Genomic DNA, 18,908 nt, shown 5'->3' with positions numbered 1-18,908 from the left:
GTCTATGTAGACAGCAAACACGCTCACTAGGTTTTGAAGCAGAGCCTGTAAGTCTCTTTGTCCTACATGAGCTTTAGTACAGTATTTGCTGTGTAAATGGTGATGGGGTGTGTCCTGTCTTAAGCCACGCCCCCATACACCTGGACTGCAGGTGAGTCTGCAGAATATGATGAGACATCAGTGATGAGCAGGTAAACATGACTCACACACGGCTGTGACTGGAGAGATGAGCGCTTACTGTATGTCAGAGGAAGAGGCTTGGCCGTGTGTGTGTGTGTGTGTGTGTGGTGTCAGATGTTCCAGAGCTGTAACAGGCACAGACGTGTGTCTGGGATTTCTGTACACCACACGTCTCTCCTCATGTTTCTCGACAGAGATGGACGTCTGTCGCTTGACTCTGATGTGCCGTGTGTTTGCTGGCCGTTTCTACTCACAGGTAGGACTGTCACGAGCCGCTCTGATGCTCAAAGCTTACGTATGACTTCAGATAGACAGCTGTTTACGCTACTGATCAAATGCTTGAGGCTTTTTTTAAAGAAATTAATACTTTTATTCAGAATGGCTGCATTAAATTGATCAAAAGTGACAGTAAAGACATTTATAATGTTACAAAAGATTTATATTTCGAAAAATGCTGCTCTTTGGAATTTTCTGTTCATCAAAGAATCCTGAAAATAAAATGTATCAAGTTTTACACAAACATATGAAGCGGCACAACTGTTTTAAAAACATTGATAATAATCAGAGATGTTTCTTGAGCAGCAAATCATCATATTAGAATGATTTCTGAAGATCACGTGACACTGAAGACTGGAGTAATAATGATGCTGAAAATTCACAAAAAATATATTACAGTTTAACAGATATTCACACAGAAAACATTTCTTTTAAATAGCAATAATATTTCACATTTTTACTGTATTTTTGGTCAAATAAAAGCAGTCTTAGTGAGCAGAAGAGACATTAAAAGTCTTACCAACCTTAAACTATTAATGGTAGTGTAAATGTAGGTTTTTATGTTAGAATGCTTTCTCATTGTGTTCAGAGTCACTATAAGTCAGTCATTCACTGGGATGGTTTTAAAACATGAATCGTTGTTTTGTTAATTGGTCATCTTGAGGTTCACTAGTGATGTCTGAACAGTGGTGGTCTTCAGAAAGCTTTGAATGACTTCTGACTCTGAGTGTTTTAGTTGTGAGATGTTTTGGTGTTTGTTGATGATGTATGAGGCAGACAGACTGCGGTGTGTTTTGGATAGTGTCAGTGTTTGTGTGTGTGTGTGTGTGTGTGTGTGTGTGTGTGTCATACGTGACTCTGAGGGTGTAACGGCTCATTCACTGACACTTTGTTGTTTGTGTGTCTTTCAAGAACACGTCTGGCTCATATTTTGTAAAGTGCTTTGTGATGTACTTTCAAAGGCGCTATATAAAATAAAGATTATTATTATTATTATTATTATTTCACCCCAAAACCATTATGACAACTATTATTGCTTTATTGCACTGACATTATTTTCATGCAGTTCTTATTACTGTAATTTGTCCCAATGTTTTGTAATTCTCGTTTCTTACTGATGATTCTCATTAATTTCTCATTACTGTAACACTGAAACAGACATCCTCCAGTCCAGACATACTGATTGTTAAATAGACATAAAAATAAATTCAGTACACCAAATAATTTTAATATAAATTTAATATTTAATAATAATTTGTATATTGAGTGTGTGTGTGTGTGTGTGAAAGGACTCCTGGTTTATCTTTTATTAGATTAGATTCATATTAAACTGAAAACGGGAAACACACACTGAGTTGTGTAACCGTGCTGCTGTGTGTATTTGTTCTTGCACGTTTGTTTATCTGTGTGCCGGGTGTGTTTCATATTTGTGATGGTGATAAGCGGCAGATAAGCGGACGTCTGGGATTGTAGGAATGCAAATATCAGTGCTTCCCAGCATCCATCTGTCCTGAGTGTGCCCTGGAGTTTAATGTGTGCTCAGATGATCAGCAGAGAGATTGAGTGTCGAGTTAACCAGCTTAACAAACCCATAACTCTCCACCAGCTTAGTCAAGATGGTTTACCAGCCTTCTACAGCTGGTAAACCTGCTGGTCAACCACCAAAACCAGCTTTAACAGCTAGAAAGATGTTTAATCTTCAGTCTGGTGTGTGAAAGCATGATCCGGGTCTGTTACCCCTGATGTAAGCGTGAGTCCATGGTTTGGTTTTCGTTGGTGTTTCATCTGCTCATATATTACGCCTCTTCACCATATTTCGCCATCTGGATCTTAAGCTGCTTCACACATCAGGACCGAGCGAGAAATGTCCTCAGATTCACTCAGAGGTGTGAGAAACAGCGAGAGGACATTAGAAAGTTCTTCCCACTTAGGAAACAGTGTCCATTTTTACTGCCTGCGTGGAATTCATTTCGAGGACTACATAGCGATGCATGATTTGGGGGAAAAATCTATTTGCATTTTTTCTGATTAAAATTGTGATTGCAAATTGAAACGCAATTTTTTTTCCAGGTCTGCTGTGCTTATCTGTAGCGGCGTGATTTAGGAATCTATTAAAAATAATTGTATTATTATGCTTTTATAGTTTTTATTAATAGTTTGTAATAGTTTTATTTTTACATTTTCTGTTTTTGTTTTAATTTTAGATAAGGTTAAGGTTTTTTGTCATTTTTATGAAGTTTTTATATTAATTTTTAAAATATGTACAGTTTATAGTTTTTATTTGTTTTAGATGTATTTCTTTTAGTATTTTAAGTTATTTAAAAAAAATGTTTTTTTTTTTTTTTTATTTTTAGCATAATTGAAATTATAAAGTTTTTATTTTTATTTAATTTTATTTAAATTTACATGGTCTTATTTTATTTTAATTAACATTTTTTTTATGGTTTTAGTTTTAGTTAACTATAATAACCCTGATTTGTAGGGCTAAATTTGTGTGATTATATATCAATATAAAATAGAATAATAATAGTAGTAGTAGTAGTAGTAAAAATAATAATAATAGTAGTATTAATAATAATTATAAAATATATAATACAGTCATTATTATTGTTGTAGTTTTATTTATATTATTATTACTATTAATATATACTATTTATTTATATCAATACAAATAATGAACAAAATAAGAAGAAATATTGCAAATATTTCACTGTAAAATAAGACAATTTTTTTTTTTACATTTACATTTTTAATTTTAATTTTTTATGTAATATTTTAGGAAAAATAATATAATAAAAATATTACTTTATATTTATTGCTGTCTTAATTTTGTCATCAAGTTTTTATTTTGGTGTTAAAAAACAGTCACATCTTAAAGCTTTTCTCTTTTTCACTCTGAGATGCTGCAAACACTACTGCCGCGCTTCTCTCTGAAACATGATGCACTATATTTATTGAACTGAACTGCAGCCTCTGTGATTTGATACTAACACTATTAATCATGCAGCCCTGTGCAGATTGGCTGTAACCAGTTTCCCCTGTTGTCTTGTTTCTGTTCAGAATATGACAGACACCTAGCGCACAGTAAAGGCATGGCGACGGCATACCTGGAGCCCAACCCAAACCACGCCCTGGGCGCCGGGGCCAAGGCCCGTCTCAGCGCCGGGACGGAGCGGGCCCCCGGGGCCCCGGACAGAGTCCTGAAGGTCTTCCATCACTTTGAGAACAACAGCGAGCACAGCACCTGGTCCAGCAACATCCGGCATGGAGACGCCACCGACGTCAGGGTGAGAAACACATCACACAAGTTCTGTGCAGTGTCCTAATGTTGTTTCTGAGCGTTGTACATGGTCTCTAGATGGACCAAGCTGTCCTTGTGTAGTCTTTAGCTTGTCTGAGCTGATCTGAGCAGGTCTAGTTGGTTGTGATGGTTTCTCATTGATTATTTTCATTAGTTTTTTGTTACTCACTATAATGAAAAAAAAAAAAAAAAAATCTGATTAAAATTAAATTTAATACACCAATTCTGTGCTTATCTATTCTATTCTATTCTATTCTATTCTATTCTATTCTATTCTATTCTATGTAAATAAAACATAGAATTTCATCAATTATAAACCATTTATATTGCAGTATATATACATTTTAATTTGAAAAAATATTTGTTTATAAATTAACCAATTGATCATATAATATTTTAATATTTTTCTTAAATAATACAAATAAATAAGTGTAACATTTGTGAATTTGTTTATCAATTATAATATTAAAAAATGCAGCTGTTAGAATTCATACTAACAAATTCAGATAAAACTGGCTCCTAAGGGTTTTACATGGTTTCTAGGTGGTTTGAATTGGTCATTCATAGTCATTAGCTGGTCGGATCTGTTCTGAGCAGGTCTAGTTGCTTGTTTGGTTGAACTTTTGTTTGTTTTTTAAATAGTTAGAACAGAGTTGTAACGTAAGTGTGTTTTTCCTCTTTACGGACAGTCTCTTGATTTTTAGTTGCAGGATGTGTTTGGTGACAAACAGATGAAGCAGAGTTTACGAATGTCAGGTTTCCATCACTCGATGTTTGTTTTGTGTGTGTGTGTGTTCAAACATGTAAATCTGTTCTTCTGAGCTCGGCTTTCACTGAAAGGCTTACTTTCTCCTGCTGAAACTGAATTCATTGTCGAGACGGCCGGCTCTGTTAGAGACGCAGCAGCTGTATTGATCAGCGTCTGTGTTAAGTGATTGTTTCACAGGAAGCTGTTGCTCTTGATCGGATGCTCTCTGGTGATTTCTCACGTTACACTCTGACCTCTGAGACCTTTATAACTGACCCGCTCTGCCTGGACACAAACTGTCTTCATGCATGATCATTTCATCTCAACAAGAGCATGTTTTGTGTTTTTTCTGTATGATAATTCAGTGTATTTTAAGGCAGTACGCTACAGGCAAAAGCACTGGGAAGTTTTGAGATCTTGGGCAATTTTGCTTCCATAATACATCTTATTTCAGACTAGTGGGCAAAAAACATCCAAATACACCCTGTGTTTCTTTTATTGCACTTTATCTATTTGCATCTGTAGATTTTAATCACTTTACATATCTTTAATGTTTAAATTTCCACTTCAGTGGCACTTACATATACTAAACTTAACAATATACAATATATAACAATATACAATATAAAAATATACATACTGTATATACAATTTTTTTTTTAAACTGACTTTGTCCAATCTTTTGATTTCTGTTCTAGAAATGCATGCAAATGAGAGCATATTTAATTAGATAATGCATAATTCGCATCTTTAAAAAAAAATGTAAAAAAGAAAAAGTTGGCCTATTTTGCTTCTATAACGTCTTATTTCAGACTAGTGAAAAAAAACAAAATACACTACGTGTTTTTTTTAGTGCACTGTATCCATTAGCATCTGTAGATTTTAATAGCTATACATATCTTTAATCTTTAAATCCACTTCAGTAGCACTTGCAAACACCAACATTTACAGTTTTATTTATATCTATAATTTGAAGGTTTGTTAATGTGTCATATTTAATATGTCAACAAAATAAAACTAGAATTTTGAATCTGGCTCTGCTGGAATGTATGCAAATGAGTTCATATTTAACTAGACAGTACCTAATTTGCATATTTAGGCATACAACTTCAGAAAACTTGTCTTGATGTACTGTGATGAATCCGATGGGAGAGACTGGTGATGTTACTGTATATATACAGGTCATGTGGAGGTCTGGCTGGGGTCCAAATCAAACACTCCTGAAGCTCAGAAACTCTGTGGCAGCAGAAGTGGGTTTTTTATAATGCAGGCTCGGGGTCAGTCGTGTCTCTTATCAGTTTAAGCTTCACCGCGGATGTTCAGATTTCCAGCAGCAGGGATTTTATTCCTCCTGAGCTTCGTACAGACAGGCTCAGATTAAAATGAGGAATCTTTAGTGGCATGAGGAAAGCGGTCCATTCATATGACAGTGGAAGAACGAATGGAGAAGCAAATAGTTTTGATTTAAAGTGTAAGTGTAATAAAACTTTAAGGGCATCAAGACTCATTAATTTTACAGAAGGAAAAAAATTTTTTTATTTCGTTTAGCTGTCATTATTTGTTAGCCACTTTGGATAAGGGCATCTGCTTAATAAATAAATGAATATGTTAATATGTGCATTAGCATTCAGACCTACATATAAAATAACAAGGCAGGAATGGCAACTTCTAATTGACAATTTGCATGCAAATGATTTGTGATGCTAATGATGCTGAGCTGAAACATTGCTGATTGCTCAGAAATGAAATGCATGCTTTTGTTTTTATAAATGAGTAGAAAGTCATTTCAGAGAAAAGACAGTGAAGGTTGTTAACGACAGTTTTTTTTTAATTTTATTTGCATGTAGTTGTGATGTTTCTGATTTAAAATATACGCTTTTATTTTGCTAAGAAAAACAGTGCAGTGCTTTAAAATCATCAATTTTGATTGAAATGCTTTTGCAACCAGTCTCTTGAATTCAACCACACCTATGTTTCATAATTCAGGTTTAAGTTACAGTTTTTAGCTGTAAAGCATGCAAACGGATCACATAGTTAAGTTAATTTGAGATGCAGGTCTACACTGTAGTGATTATCTCATTAAACTCTGCCAAACGAAGCGCTTTAATTATTCTAATGGGAGATTTGCTGTTGTTTCAGTCTCAGATTAACCAGCCGATAGCAAACAGCTTGTCATCCATTTTAACTCGTCTTTGCTCACATCCTCTGGATATGTGAAGGCTTTAATAGTCATTTACAAAATGCATGTTCATTTCAATTTCATGCACTGAAAAAAGGTCTAGAAACAATTTTCCCTCAGAAATTCCAAGTAAATTTCATAATTATTTACAAGGAAATAGCAAGTAACAGTGAATGAAACACGATTTTTAAAAAATAGTATTTTCTTGTAAAACATGCTCCAATAATCTTTATTTACACTTACAGAATTATTAGTTTGATGCTACATTTTCATTTTGCATTATTGTTTTTTTAAACACATGCCAATGAAATCTGAAGTACTGCAGTTGAGTTGATGTTTATGGCTCATTAGTCTCTTTTACTGGTATATGATTTATTTTGAAGGCCCAGATCTTACAGAAAGCACACATAAATGCCAGAAAAGCACTCCCAGTGCTAGCGGGGAATCCAGCTCTGTTATTCCCGCACACCACGGGTTTGCCAAACCAACAGTGGTAATCTGAAGGCCACGTGTAGACGGCGGTTCCAGCTGGCCTGTGCTTTGTTTATATGCCGTGTCCTGCTGGTAAAGCCCAATACTGAACTGCCCTGACGGTCCTTTTAGCCTGAAAATGGGCCACAGACGGAGCCCTGGGGGACCCCGGCGTGAACGTGCCATCATAAATATGCAGTGTTTTGGCTGGAGTGCCAGCGTGAGTTTTTAGACCTGATGAAACGCGTGATCTAGTCTGTGAAGAGCACTGTAGTGTCTTTACTGTCGTGTTTGATCCTGAGAGAGATGCGAGACGCTGTCTGGGTGTGTTAGTGTTTTCTCTCTCTCTCTCTCTCTTTCTTAAGTTTGTTAAGACTGCACAAAAGCACCAGAATTTAAAGGTAAATTGAAAGTCAGTGTATATTGGTCAAAAATATCCATTTTATAATTTTAGTTTTATTCTACTTTTGTTTTTAATGCTGCTTTAACATATTGTGAGGTTGTTTTCACACTGATCCAGATTCCAGGTTCAAAATTATAAAAATAATAGTAATAATAAATAAATAAAAAGGAAAATAAATAAATAAATAAATAAATAAATGAGAATAAGTATCTCTCATTTGTAAAGTATATCAGTTTTGGTATTATTTTTATACTAGTATAGATTTTTAATATTTTAAAATATCTTTTATTATTTATATTTTCAGTTTTTGTTTTAATTTTAGTTTAACTTTTAACAGTTTTGTTATGTTGTGTATCTTTCATTGGTTAGTTTTTTTGTATATATTTATATTTTATATAGTTTTATAAGATACATTTTTATATAGTTTTATAAGATACATTTTTATATAGTTTTATAAGATACATTTTTATATAGTTTTATAAGATACATTTTTATATAGTTTTATAAGATACATTTTTATATAGTTTTATAAGATACATTTTATATAGTTTTATAAGATACATTTTTATATAGTTTTATAAGATACATTTTATATAGTTTTATAAGATACATTTTTATATTAGTTTTATAAGATACATTTTTATATAGTTTTATAAGATACATTTTTATATAGTTTTATAAGATACATTTTTATATAGTTTTATAAGATACATTTTTATATAGTTTTATAAGATACATTTTTATGTAGTTTTATAAGATACATTTTTATATAGTTTTATAAGATACATTTTTATATAGTTTTATAAGATACATTTTTATGTAGTTTTATAAGATACATTTTTATGTAGTTTTATAAGCTATATTTTTATATAGCTTACATTTATTTTTATTTAAGTTTCAGTTAGTTGCCAAGGAATCATTTTTATTTTATTTTATTGTATTATTTTATTTTCATGTAAGATTTGTGTTTTATTTTACATCAGTTTTATGTTGAATTGCTGGAAATGATTTTTAATAGTTTTAATTCCAGTTAATAACAGCAGTCATGAAATTTCAGTAAAATTGAATGAAATAAATACAATTGATTTAATTATAATAAATGTTCCATTTTTATTTTCAATTACATTTATTTATATTTTATGTATTGTATTTATACATCTATTTTCAGTAAAACTTTGTGATCTATACCATGATCTTATAAAATGTAAAAAATATATTAATTCACAGTGAAAATTATTGATAACTAAAATGAGAGTTGTTATAGTTTTTTAGAGTATTTTATACATTAGTGTGGTAAATATTATGCTGCTATTAGATCTTATTTATCTAATAACTACATTGCAGCTGATTATATCATTATTTTAGCAATGGCAGTAGTACACTGACTTCACAGAATCAGTATATATTTTGGCTCTTATGTGATTATGTAATCCATTTAGTGTGTAACCAGAATGACATTCAGACACACTGCCAGAATCCCTCTGTGTGTGTGTGTGTGTGTGTGTGTGTGTGTGTGTGTGTGTGTGTGTGTGTGTGTGTGTGTGTGTGTGTGTGTGTGTGTGTGTGTGGTGTGTGTGTGTGTGTGTGTGTGTGTGATGTGTGTGTGTGTGTGTGTGTGTGTGTGTGTGTGTGATGTGTGTGTGTGTGTGTGTGTGTGTGTGTGTGTGTGTGTGTGTGTGTGTGTGTGCGTGTGATGTGTGCGTGTGCCCTCAGAGCCCTTGGCAGATCTGCCTGTATCCGTAATCCAATCAATGAGGGCCACGGCGGTGCCATGGCAACCACCCAGCTTCCGTGACGACCGCATCACTTTCACATCCTGTTTGTTAGATTATGAGAGCATCCCCTCAGCAGCAGTGATGTCATCTGGGCCTGTGTCATGTCTGGGACAGTGACATGGTGCAATTTTTGTTCTAAATATTAAAAATACAATTAATCTGTGATGAAAACTGAACATGTCTTTGGTTTTCTTTTGTTGCATTTGTGGGATATAAAGTAAAAAAAATATAGGTTCGTTTTTAAATACTATTAATATGTGTAATAATTTTTGTCTGTCAAGACGTGACAGGAATAAAACAGGAAATTACATCACAGAGAACTCTTACAATATGATTTATTTAACTTATTAAAAAGTTATTTATTATTCAGAAAAGTTTGGGGTTTGTAAGATTCAATCATTCATTAATTTTTAATGTATCATCTGTTCTCCAAGGATGCATTTATTTGATCAGAAATACAGTAAAATTGTAAAATATTATTACAATTAAAATATCTGTTTTTAATGTAAATGTATGTTAAAATGTAATATATTTCTGTGATCAAAGCTGTATTTTCAGCATCATTACTCCAGTCTTCAGTGTCACATGATCTTCTGAAATTATTCTAATATGCTGATTTACTGCTCAAGAAACATTTCTGATCATTATCAGTGCTGAAAACAGTTGTGCTGCTTCATATTTTTGTTATAAATTTTAGTTTTCAGGATTCTTTGATGAATAGAAAGTTCAAAAGAACAGCATTTATTTGAAATAGAAATCTTTTGTAACTTTATAAATGTCACTTTTGATCAATTCCATGCATAATAATGAATAAAAGTCTCTTTTCTTAAAGAGGAATCTTACTGGCCCCAATCTCTTGAGCAGTAGTGTGTGTGTGAATGGTGTGTGTGTAGCACAGTATAAGCAGTACATGCAGCACTGCACTGCAGTTCTAGTGTGTGACGGGAATATTTCGTCTCGTGAAGGTTGAGCTGGATTTATACAGCAGGATCCATTATGCTCTCTAATCATCGAATAACAGCCGCAGGATTTTTATGCTTCTATAAATCAGTTTATAAATCGCAGCATGCCATGCATTGTGGGATTTTTATGAGCGTGAACTGTGTTTTGTGTCTGCAGGGAATCATTCAGAAGATCGTGGACATTCATAAGGTCAAACACGTGGCTTGTTTCGGGCTGCGTCTCACTCACGTACCGTCGGGCGACATCCACTGGCTCCACCCGGATATGGGCGTGTCCCACGTGAGGGAGAGATACGAGCAGAACCGCCCACAGGACGAATGGAGGTAAAGCATTCACACACGTTTCACACGCAATCAACATTCACACACACACACACACACACACACACACAAGAGGAGATATAATACAGCGTCTAATAAACACAACTTAATTACTTATTACTTAACCGCGAATTTAAAAATTGTGTTATTTTATATTTTTTATATTTTTTGTGCAATTATAATATTTTGAGTATTATGATTCAATTTTCAGTATATTTATATTTTAGTTTAAATCTTAGTAATTTCGTCATGTGCTGTTGTAATTTTTATGCATTTTGTTGTATTTTTATCTTTTAATGATTTATTTCACTTCCAGTGTAGTAATTTTAACTTAAACATTTAATTTAGTTGCCAAGGCATTATAATTTTTCTCATTTACTTTTCTTTTATGTTTAACGTTTATAATAAAAGTTTACTGTAAGGTATCATTAATTATTTAATTCATTAAATGAATAATTAACAATGAGCAATAATTTTGTTACAGTATTTATTAATCTTTGTTAATCTAACTTAATAAAAATATAACTGTTTACTGTTAGTTCATGTTAGCTCAGGTCCATTGAATAATATTAACAAACAATTTTTTGATTTTAATATTGTATTATTAAATGTTGAAGTTAATATTTTTAAGATTAATAAATACTTTTTTTAGTTTAAGTTTTAGTAGTTTAATTATGTGCTTTTTTCTTGTATTTAAAATATTTTAAAAATGTAATGTATATTTATTTTTTGTATTAAAATACAATATTTCTGTTTAGCTTTATATTATTATTTTAATTTTAGTTCATTATTTTAATGTAAATTTATTTATTTAACTTATTTATTGATTAGTAGTTATTTATTATTTTTATCTTATATTTATACATAACAATATGCTGAAAAATATGCTTAATCAGCTTATTTGAGCTTGATAATTTTAATATGATTTTTAAAAATGATTTTCAACAACAACACTGTGACAAAGATGACAAAAATTCCTCTTAATTAAAGTTCTAGCAATGAAATTTGACCCTGTATTATTATAATTGTCATTTTATATATATATATTTTTACATCCCAATTTTCTATACATTGAAAAAAGAAATTTACTCTGGTTACTCAATTTTCTTTGCATCACAAAAAAAAAAAGCATAGACCAGCCTAAGCTGGTTTCCTGGTCTTAGCTGGACCAGCCTAGTCCTGTTGTTCTGTTTGCTGGTTTTAAAGGTGTTTTATGCACTTTTCAGCTGGTCGTGTTGGGAGACTGGTTCAAACCAGTATGTGATCAATTAATTGTGTCTTGTTATTTAAGGTTGTTTTTATGAATGAAAGGGCATCGTCTGAATGACAAGCATCACATGATTTTGTAGGGGACAGGAGGGTCTGTGGTTGCCATGGCGATGCTCTTGTGATTGCATGAATGCAGCAGGAGGAGTGTTTGAATTCATCGACCTCTAAATTAGTGCTCCTGCTGCTGGTCCTTGTCTTTGTCCATGTCCATGTGTGTGTGTTTTATTTTATCAGAGTCCGTGAGTTATTCCCTCACAGATGGTATTTTTATGTCACCTCGTCTCTACCCACAATGCAGCAGGGGAGCCGTAACACCCTTTTTCCCCTCAAACAAACCGCAGAGACGCAGAGAAAATAATTCACTCTAATCAAAATCCCGCCTTCTAACACTCACAGCGCAGAGTGATTTAAAATCCCGCCTTTTAACTGCCCCGTACACAAGCTGCTGTTTGAGGGGACACTTGATTATCTCAAACTCTTGCTGGTTTTTCCAGGGATCTGATCTGATTATTTGTACTTTTGGTGGTTTTCTGCATCCTGAGGCCCAGTCCATCATAAAACCTTCAGTACAGCTCTTGATAGATACGTAATGGTTTACTCTGCAGCTTGTTCTGGTCAAGAATGACCCATTTAGACAGGAAAAATCATCTGACAGATATGAAAAGTTACTTTTTTTAGGGCAGGATTCAACGGAAACCCATGATGCATCATTGCACAATAGTTTCTGCAAATGTTTGTACAATAACTGAGAAATGTGTGTACAATATGTGTGACTTTCTGAGCTTTCAGTTTTTTTTTTTTTTCAAAGTATTGCTTTTTTATTGAACGTAACTCATTCATTTGCTACCAAGTTTCAATGTCATAAACGTCAAAAACCATGTCAGATCCAGTGATTTTAGCAGCCTGGGAACTTGTAAACATGACTTTTTCCTGATAGATTTACACTTTTAATGCACACTACCATTCAGCCTTTTGTGTCCGTAAGATTTATTCTCTTTTTTAAAGAAATCAATACTTTTATTCAGCAAGGATGTTTTAAAATGATCAAAAGTGACAGTAAAGACATGAATAATGTTACAAAATATTTATATTTTAAATAAATTCTGTTCTTTTGAACTTTCTATTCATCAAAGAATCCTGAAAAATAAAATGTATCACAGTTTCCACAAAAACAGGAAGCAGCACAACTGTTTTAAACACTGATAATAATCAGAAATGTTTCTTGAGCAGCAAATCAGTATATTAGAATGATTTCTGAAGATCATGTGACACTGAAGACTGGAGTAATGATGCTGAAAATACAGCTTTGATCACAGAAATAATTTTTTTTTACTGTATATTCACATAGAAAACAGTAATAATATTTCACTATTTTACTGTATTTTTGATCAAATAAATGCAGCCTTAGTGAGCCGAAGAGACTTCCTTCAGAAACATTAAAAATCATTATTCCTGAATAATCAGATTTTCTCCTTACTCTCCCGTCAGTGTTTATGTGAACTGGTGGGAAACCCCAGCCAGATTCCTTCCCAACAATCTAGTTACAGTCATTCTGACGATGAGTGCTCTTGCTGCTCTGAAGTGAGTGAGTTTTGTGAATCTCAGGGGCTGTGATCAGATAAGGTCGTTTGTCTGTGGATGAAGCGTCCCGCTCTCAGCGCTGATGGCATTCTTTAGGAGCTCTAATAATGGATCTCACACTCAGTTTTGTTGCTGTAAGGCAGATGAGCTCATGTTCAGGTGGAGAGAAACATGAGTGATCGTGTCCCAGCTACAAGCAATCATCTGCTCACAAAATGACCTCATTATTAGGCCAACAGAAAACCTCACACGACTGGAATACCCATCATTCCCAGTGCTACACGTCATATAAAGTATATACATACATTATATATATATATATTATATATATATATATATATATATATATATATATATATATATATATATATATAATATGTATATGTATATATATTGTTCAAATGAAAAAATATTTTTAAATTTAATTTAATAATATAATTTATACAATTATATTTATTTATTTATAAATATTTTTTATATTTATATTTATTTTTTATATAAATATTGTTCAATTTGTAATTAAATATATATTTATATTTATTATATAAATAGATTTTCAGTTGTTTTACTTGCTTATATTTCATCACGTTTTGTAACTGTGTATATATAATACTAAGTATATAATTTTAAGAAAATTAATTTACACAGTTTGATTTTCTGTTAAGATTTTTTGAGAAACTGTGTATTGTGAAAAGCACTATAAAAATGCATTTAACTTGATTTAAATATATTTATATTGTCCAAAATCTCTTTTAAAATGCATTTTACAATAACCCAAAATGTATTATAATATTGGAAATGTATTTTTTTAATAAAAATTGGCATTTGAGTGTTTCAACAAAATATATTTGGGTTTAGGGTTTGAAAACTTTTTCAGACTGTATATGTTGTAGTGTTTACATGTATTTAGCATAGATTCTACATGTGTGTTGGCTAGAAAGAAATAGTTTTTTGCTGTGTTGAGTAGCTTCCCAACCTCAGTGGTTTATTTGTTAGATATTTTAGCTAATTTGATTCTGCTTTCAGTCTACTTCTGTTTTTAGATCAGTTTTAATTTTATGAGCCTGAAAGTAAAGATCACTTTCACAGTTTAACAGCAGAGAAAGCACTTTTCCCAGAAGAGCTGCTTTTTTTAAGAAGTGTGTGAACTGTGCTTGAGCTCCTGCTTTCTTCACTGCTCAGGAACTGAGATTTGATCATTTCCTGAGCGAGGTCCAGGAAGTCAGGAAAAACACTGAAGCATCATTTCCTCTGGAATTTCAGCAGGAGACCCTTCAAATGAAGAAGCTGCTGCACTGTTACAGACTGTGAAAAAGATCAGAGCACACGCTGGAAAGAACAATCACACTGACCTGACAGTGATTTATGAGTGTTTGATTCTGCTGCAGTGATCAGCTGTGTGTTTGGAATCAGAATGACTCGAGTATTGATTGTTTGGAGTGTTTCGGTTATGTAGGGATCATGTGTGTATGGCTTTGGGAGTGACTCACACACACACACACACACACACATCTCTCTTTTTTTTAATGTTCCACATTTTCTTTCTTTTTCTCCTTCAGTTTTTGTCATATTTCGTAAGCATGACAATAACTGAACATCAGTACTGCTAATGAGTTTGCTGCATGCAATACAAATAAAGCAGAGTAAAATAAAATAAAAATAGGGTGCTTTTATTACTTTTATCTCTTGTAAAATATATTTGAGTACTTTTTTAAACATAGCAATAGTTCAAATCAAATTAACAAGTAAGAATTAAAATTATTGTAAAAAACAAAACAATAAAATAAGTAAATATAAAATAAGGCGATAAAATATTAAAATAAAAATAATTAAATATGATAAAATAAAGTGTTGTTATTTTCATGCTTTTTGTTATACTGCTGTTGTTATTTTTATCTCTTATAAAGCATCTTCGAATACATTAAAAAGGAATTAGAGTTAGAGTTGTACTTTATTGTCTTGTGCTCAAAGCTGCAGGAATACAAAACAACCACTTTTCTATTCTATTCTATTCTATTCTATTCTATTCTATTCTATTCTATTCTATTCTATTCTTTGAACATGTGCTCAGTTGTCATTAATAGAATGCAAAAAAATCTTGGTGGTCCTAAAACAGAGCTTCATGTTCTTTCAGCGCAGTGTAGTTCCTTCGTTTTTCTATTTGATTTGGTGGAGAAAGATGAGGTTTCATCATGAGCTTGACTCTGTTATCAGCACAGGTGTGTGTGTGTGTGTGTGTGTGTGTGTGTGTGTGTGTGTGTGTGTGTGTGTGTGATGTTTAGGCACATGGTGATTTCTCCAGTCGTGACTCTTTTATTTAGCGTCTTTTCTCTCTCCTCCTCAGGTATGAGCTGAGGATCCGTTACCTGCCCAAGGCCTTCCTCAATCAGTTCGCTGAAGACAAACCTCGCGGCGTCCCGCTTCATCAGATGACGTCAGTGTGTGTGTCCGTCAGTGTGTGTGAGAGAGTGTGAGTGTGTGTGAGAGAGTGTGTGTGTCTCTGTGTGTGTGTATATGAGTGTGTGTGTGAGTGAGTGTGTGTGTGTGTGCGGTGAGAGAGTGTGTGTACATGTGAACAGTTACGTTTGTGAACATTTACATTTATCAGACGCTTTTATTCAAAGCGACTTACAGTGCATTCAGTATAACATTTTTTTTTACCTAACATGTGTTCCCTGGGAATCAAACCCACAACCTTTTGCACTGCTAACGCAATGCTCTACCACTGAGCCACAGGAACAGTACAGGATCAGGTGGAGCAGGAGTGTGTGTGTGTGTGAGAGAGAGGGAGAGAGAGTGTGTGTGTGTGTGTGTGTGTGTGTGAGAGAGAGTGTGTGTGTGTGTGTGTGTGCGTGCTTTTGTGACATGTCAGGACACAACTTTGTATAATGACATGGGTATGACACCGGTATTACAAGGAGAGGGTGACTTATGAGGACATAACCCATGTCCCCATTTTTCAAAATGCTTATAAACCATACAGAATGAGTTTTTTTTTTGAGAAAGTAAAAATGCACAGGGTTAGGTGTAGGGTTGGTGTAGGGCAACATGCAGTTTGTAAAGTATACAAACCATTATGCCTATGGAATGTCCCCACAATTCACAAAAACAAACATGTGTGTGTGTGTGTGTGTGTGTGTGTGTCTGAGTGTGTGTGAGAGTGTGTCAGAGTGAGTGTGTGTGAGAGTGTGTTTGAGGGTGTTTGTGTGTGTGTGTGAGTGTATATGTGTGTGTGTGTGTGTGTGTGTGTGTGTAAAGTTATTTAGCAGACTCCTTTGTCCACAGCAGCTGAAATGTGTGAATGTTTGTGTTTGCAGGTGAAGAATGACTACATGCTGGAGACTGCGGATCTGGTGGAGCAGGAGGTCGCGCTGAAGCTGGGGTGTCTTGAGATCAGGTGCGTTCATCGTTCATCGTCCCGTCAGACTGTGAGACGATCGTGTAAAAAACCCAACTATGAACTTCCAGGAGATTCTACAGAGAGATGAGAGGAAACGCTCTGGATAAAAAATCCAACTATGAGCTGCTCGAGTAAGTGTTCATTGCTGACCGAAATGCGTTTCATATTGACAGATAATGCTGAACATTATATCTAATAGTGTTTAATTGCCAAAATGGCACAGTTAGATCTCAGAATGCCAGGATATTGACTGACAGATCCCTGCTAATAAAGCTGAGCTTCTCCTGAACATCATGTCCTCAGCGCACACACACTGTGTGTGAAAGAGTCACTCTTCATCTCAGCGGGGACTGACACACACACACACACACACACACAGAGAAAGTCACGCGTGTGCATTAGTTCCAGGTCATCCCATCAGTCGCCCGCAGTCACACAGCAGCGCTCTGGCCCCTCAGGGGGCGGGACAGGGCAGAGAGAGCGCACCAATCACAGAGCCACTCTGATTTGAGTGACAGCTGCAGGGAAGGACATCATCACCTGGTTCACCTCTGATTTTACTAGCAGTCATATACTTTTATAGATTTTATTCATATTTTGTGATTTATTGTGGGGTTTTTTTTTCTTAATTTTTATTGATTTTAATTTTTGTTACATATTTTTGTTTCAGTTTATATGTATATATACTTTTTAATTTTTTTTTTTTTACTGATTATAACCCTGCTCTAATCAACATATTAGGAAATTAGGATACAGAAACTGTTGGATGTATGTAACATAATTCCCATATATTTAATATTTAATATTGATTTATAAAATATCTAAATATATATCTTAAAATAATAGATCTTTAATATTAAATATTAAGTGATCTTATATAATTTTTGTATTATAAACAGTGCTGCATCATATTATGCTTAACTGACCAAAAGTTAATAATATAATGTTATGAGGGAAAAAGTACATAGTATATTTATTGTACTGTATTCAGTTTTTTTTAATGTCTATATAGTTTGATTTTATTAATTTATTTCAGTTTTATTAATTTTAGTAATTTATTTTTAAATAAAATAAAGCTTAATTTGTATATTTTATTTCACTTAAACTATATTTTATTTTATTTGTTATTTAAGTAACATTTAAAAAAATAGTTTTAATTTTAGTTACTGACAATAACCCTGCTCTGAACAACAGAATAGTGTAGAAACTGTGTACTGAATTTGTGTAACATCAATCCCATTTGTTTTCTTTTATTGTAATCTATGTGGGAAAATATGACGGTAACAGGGTTTTTTCACAACCTGGCAACCCAGCCTCAAGATTTTTTGTTATAAATGATGTAAAAAAAATAAAAATAAAAATTAAAGACAAAATTCCAGGTTTTACTTCACTAACGTTTATTTTATTTTTTTATTTTCTCATCAAAACATGCATAATTAAAGCATAAAGGAGAAGTTAGAAATGCATTATCATGACAGAGCTGAATTATTTACTGCATGGTGCATTTTGTTGATGTGTCTGAAGTATATCTATAAAAACGCAGTAGAGGATGACATGCGATTTTCATTCTTACAGTAATGTTTTACACATGGTTTCATGATGTTTGGAAAAGTTGATTCATTGAGTCCACATGTCATCCAGCATGCGTTTATAGATCAGATGAGATCAGTTCTCCAGATGGGCTGGGCCGTCCCTGAAAATGCCACAACACAAATACACTTTGCCGTCCCTCAGTTAGCTTACGACAACATCATCACATCTGCGCTCAGATTTCTGCTCTGTTTCTCCGTTTTGCAGAAAGGACGTTGGACTACGACGGTTCTTCCCCAAAAGTTTGTTGGAATCGGTTAAGGTGAGAGGATGCCTTCTATTGCAGACACATTGGTTATAAAATGTGTGCATTTTCAAGTATTTAGCCAGTATGTCTCTGGCTTAAGTTGAATACTTGGGATTAAAGTTGCATAAAATCAAATTAATGCAAAGATGCATATTAGTATTTACTGTAATATACTTGTAAGTAATTTGTCCATGTAATATATATA

General features: G+C 33.4%; 2 protein-coding genes across 2 annotated transcripts in view; both read left to right on the top strand.

The window, feature by feature from the left end:
* The first annotated feature begins 279 nt into the window (after positions 1–279).
* On the top strand, positions 280–10,623 carry LOC109111567 (focal adhesion kinase 1-like). Its single transcript, XM_042744981.1, has 3 exons — positions 280–436; positions 3,517–3,743; positions 10,453–10,623. Exons 1-3 carry the CDS (start codon positions 295–297, stop codon positions 10,621–10,623), a joined length of 540 nt encoding a protein of 179 aa, XP_042600915.1. The 5' UTR covers positions 280–294.
* Positions 10,624–16,754: 6,131 nt separating this feature from the next.
* LOC109058674 (focal adhesion kinase 1-like) overlaps positions 16,755–18,908 on the top strand; it is a 37,333-nt gene continuing 35,179 nt past the window's right edge. Inside the window, 3 exon segments of the mRNA XM_042746003.1 lie at positions 16,755–16,863; positions 16,935–16,997; positions 18,664–18,718. Coding sequence (XP_042601937.1) covers positions 16,760–16,863; positions 16,935–16,997; positions 18,664–18,718 — 222 coding nt within the window. The 5' untranslated portion in view covers positions 16,755–16,759.

The sequence above is a fragment of the Cyprinus carpio genome, chromosome B19 (genome assembly GCF_018340385.1).
Source record: "Cyprinus carpio isolate SPL01 chromosome B19, ASM1834038v1, whole genome shotgun sequence".
Taxonomy (NCBI): Eukaryota; Metazoa; Chordata; class Actinopteri; order Cypriniformes; family Cyprinidae; genus Cyprinus; species Cyprinus carpio.
The sequence above is the reverse complement of the archived record's forward strand: the minus strand, read 5'-3'. Positions and strand labels throughout refer to the sequence as shown.

Bases quoted from the DNA above. Each gene is read 5' to 3' on its own strand.
- LOC109111567 (XM_042744981.1), top strand. From the start codon at position 295: ATGTTCCAGAGCTGTAACAGGCACAGACGTGTGTCTGGGATTTCTGTA. The intron at 437-3,516 runs GTAGGACTGTCA...GTTTCTGTTCAG, and splicing joins CTGGCCGTTTCTACTCACAG to AATATGACAGACACCTAGCG. The intron at 3,744-10,452 runs GTGAGAAACACA...TTGTGTCTGCAG, and splicing joins GAGACGCCACCGACGTCAGG to GGAATCATTCAGAAGATCGT.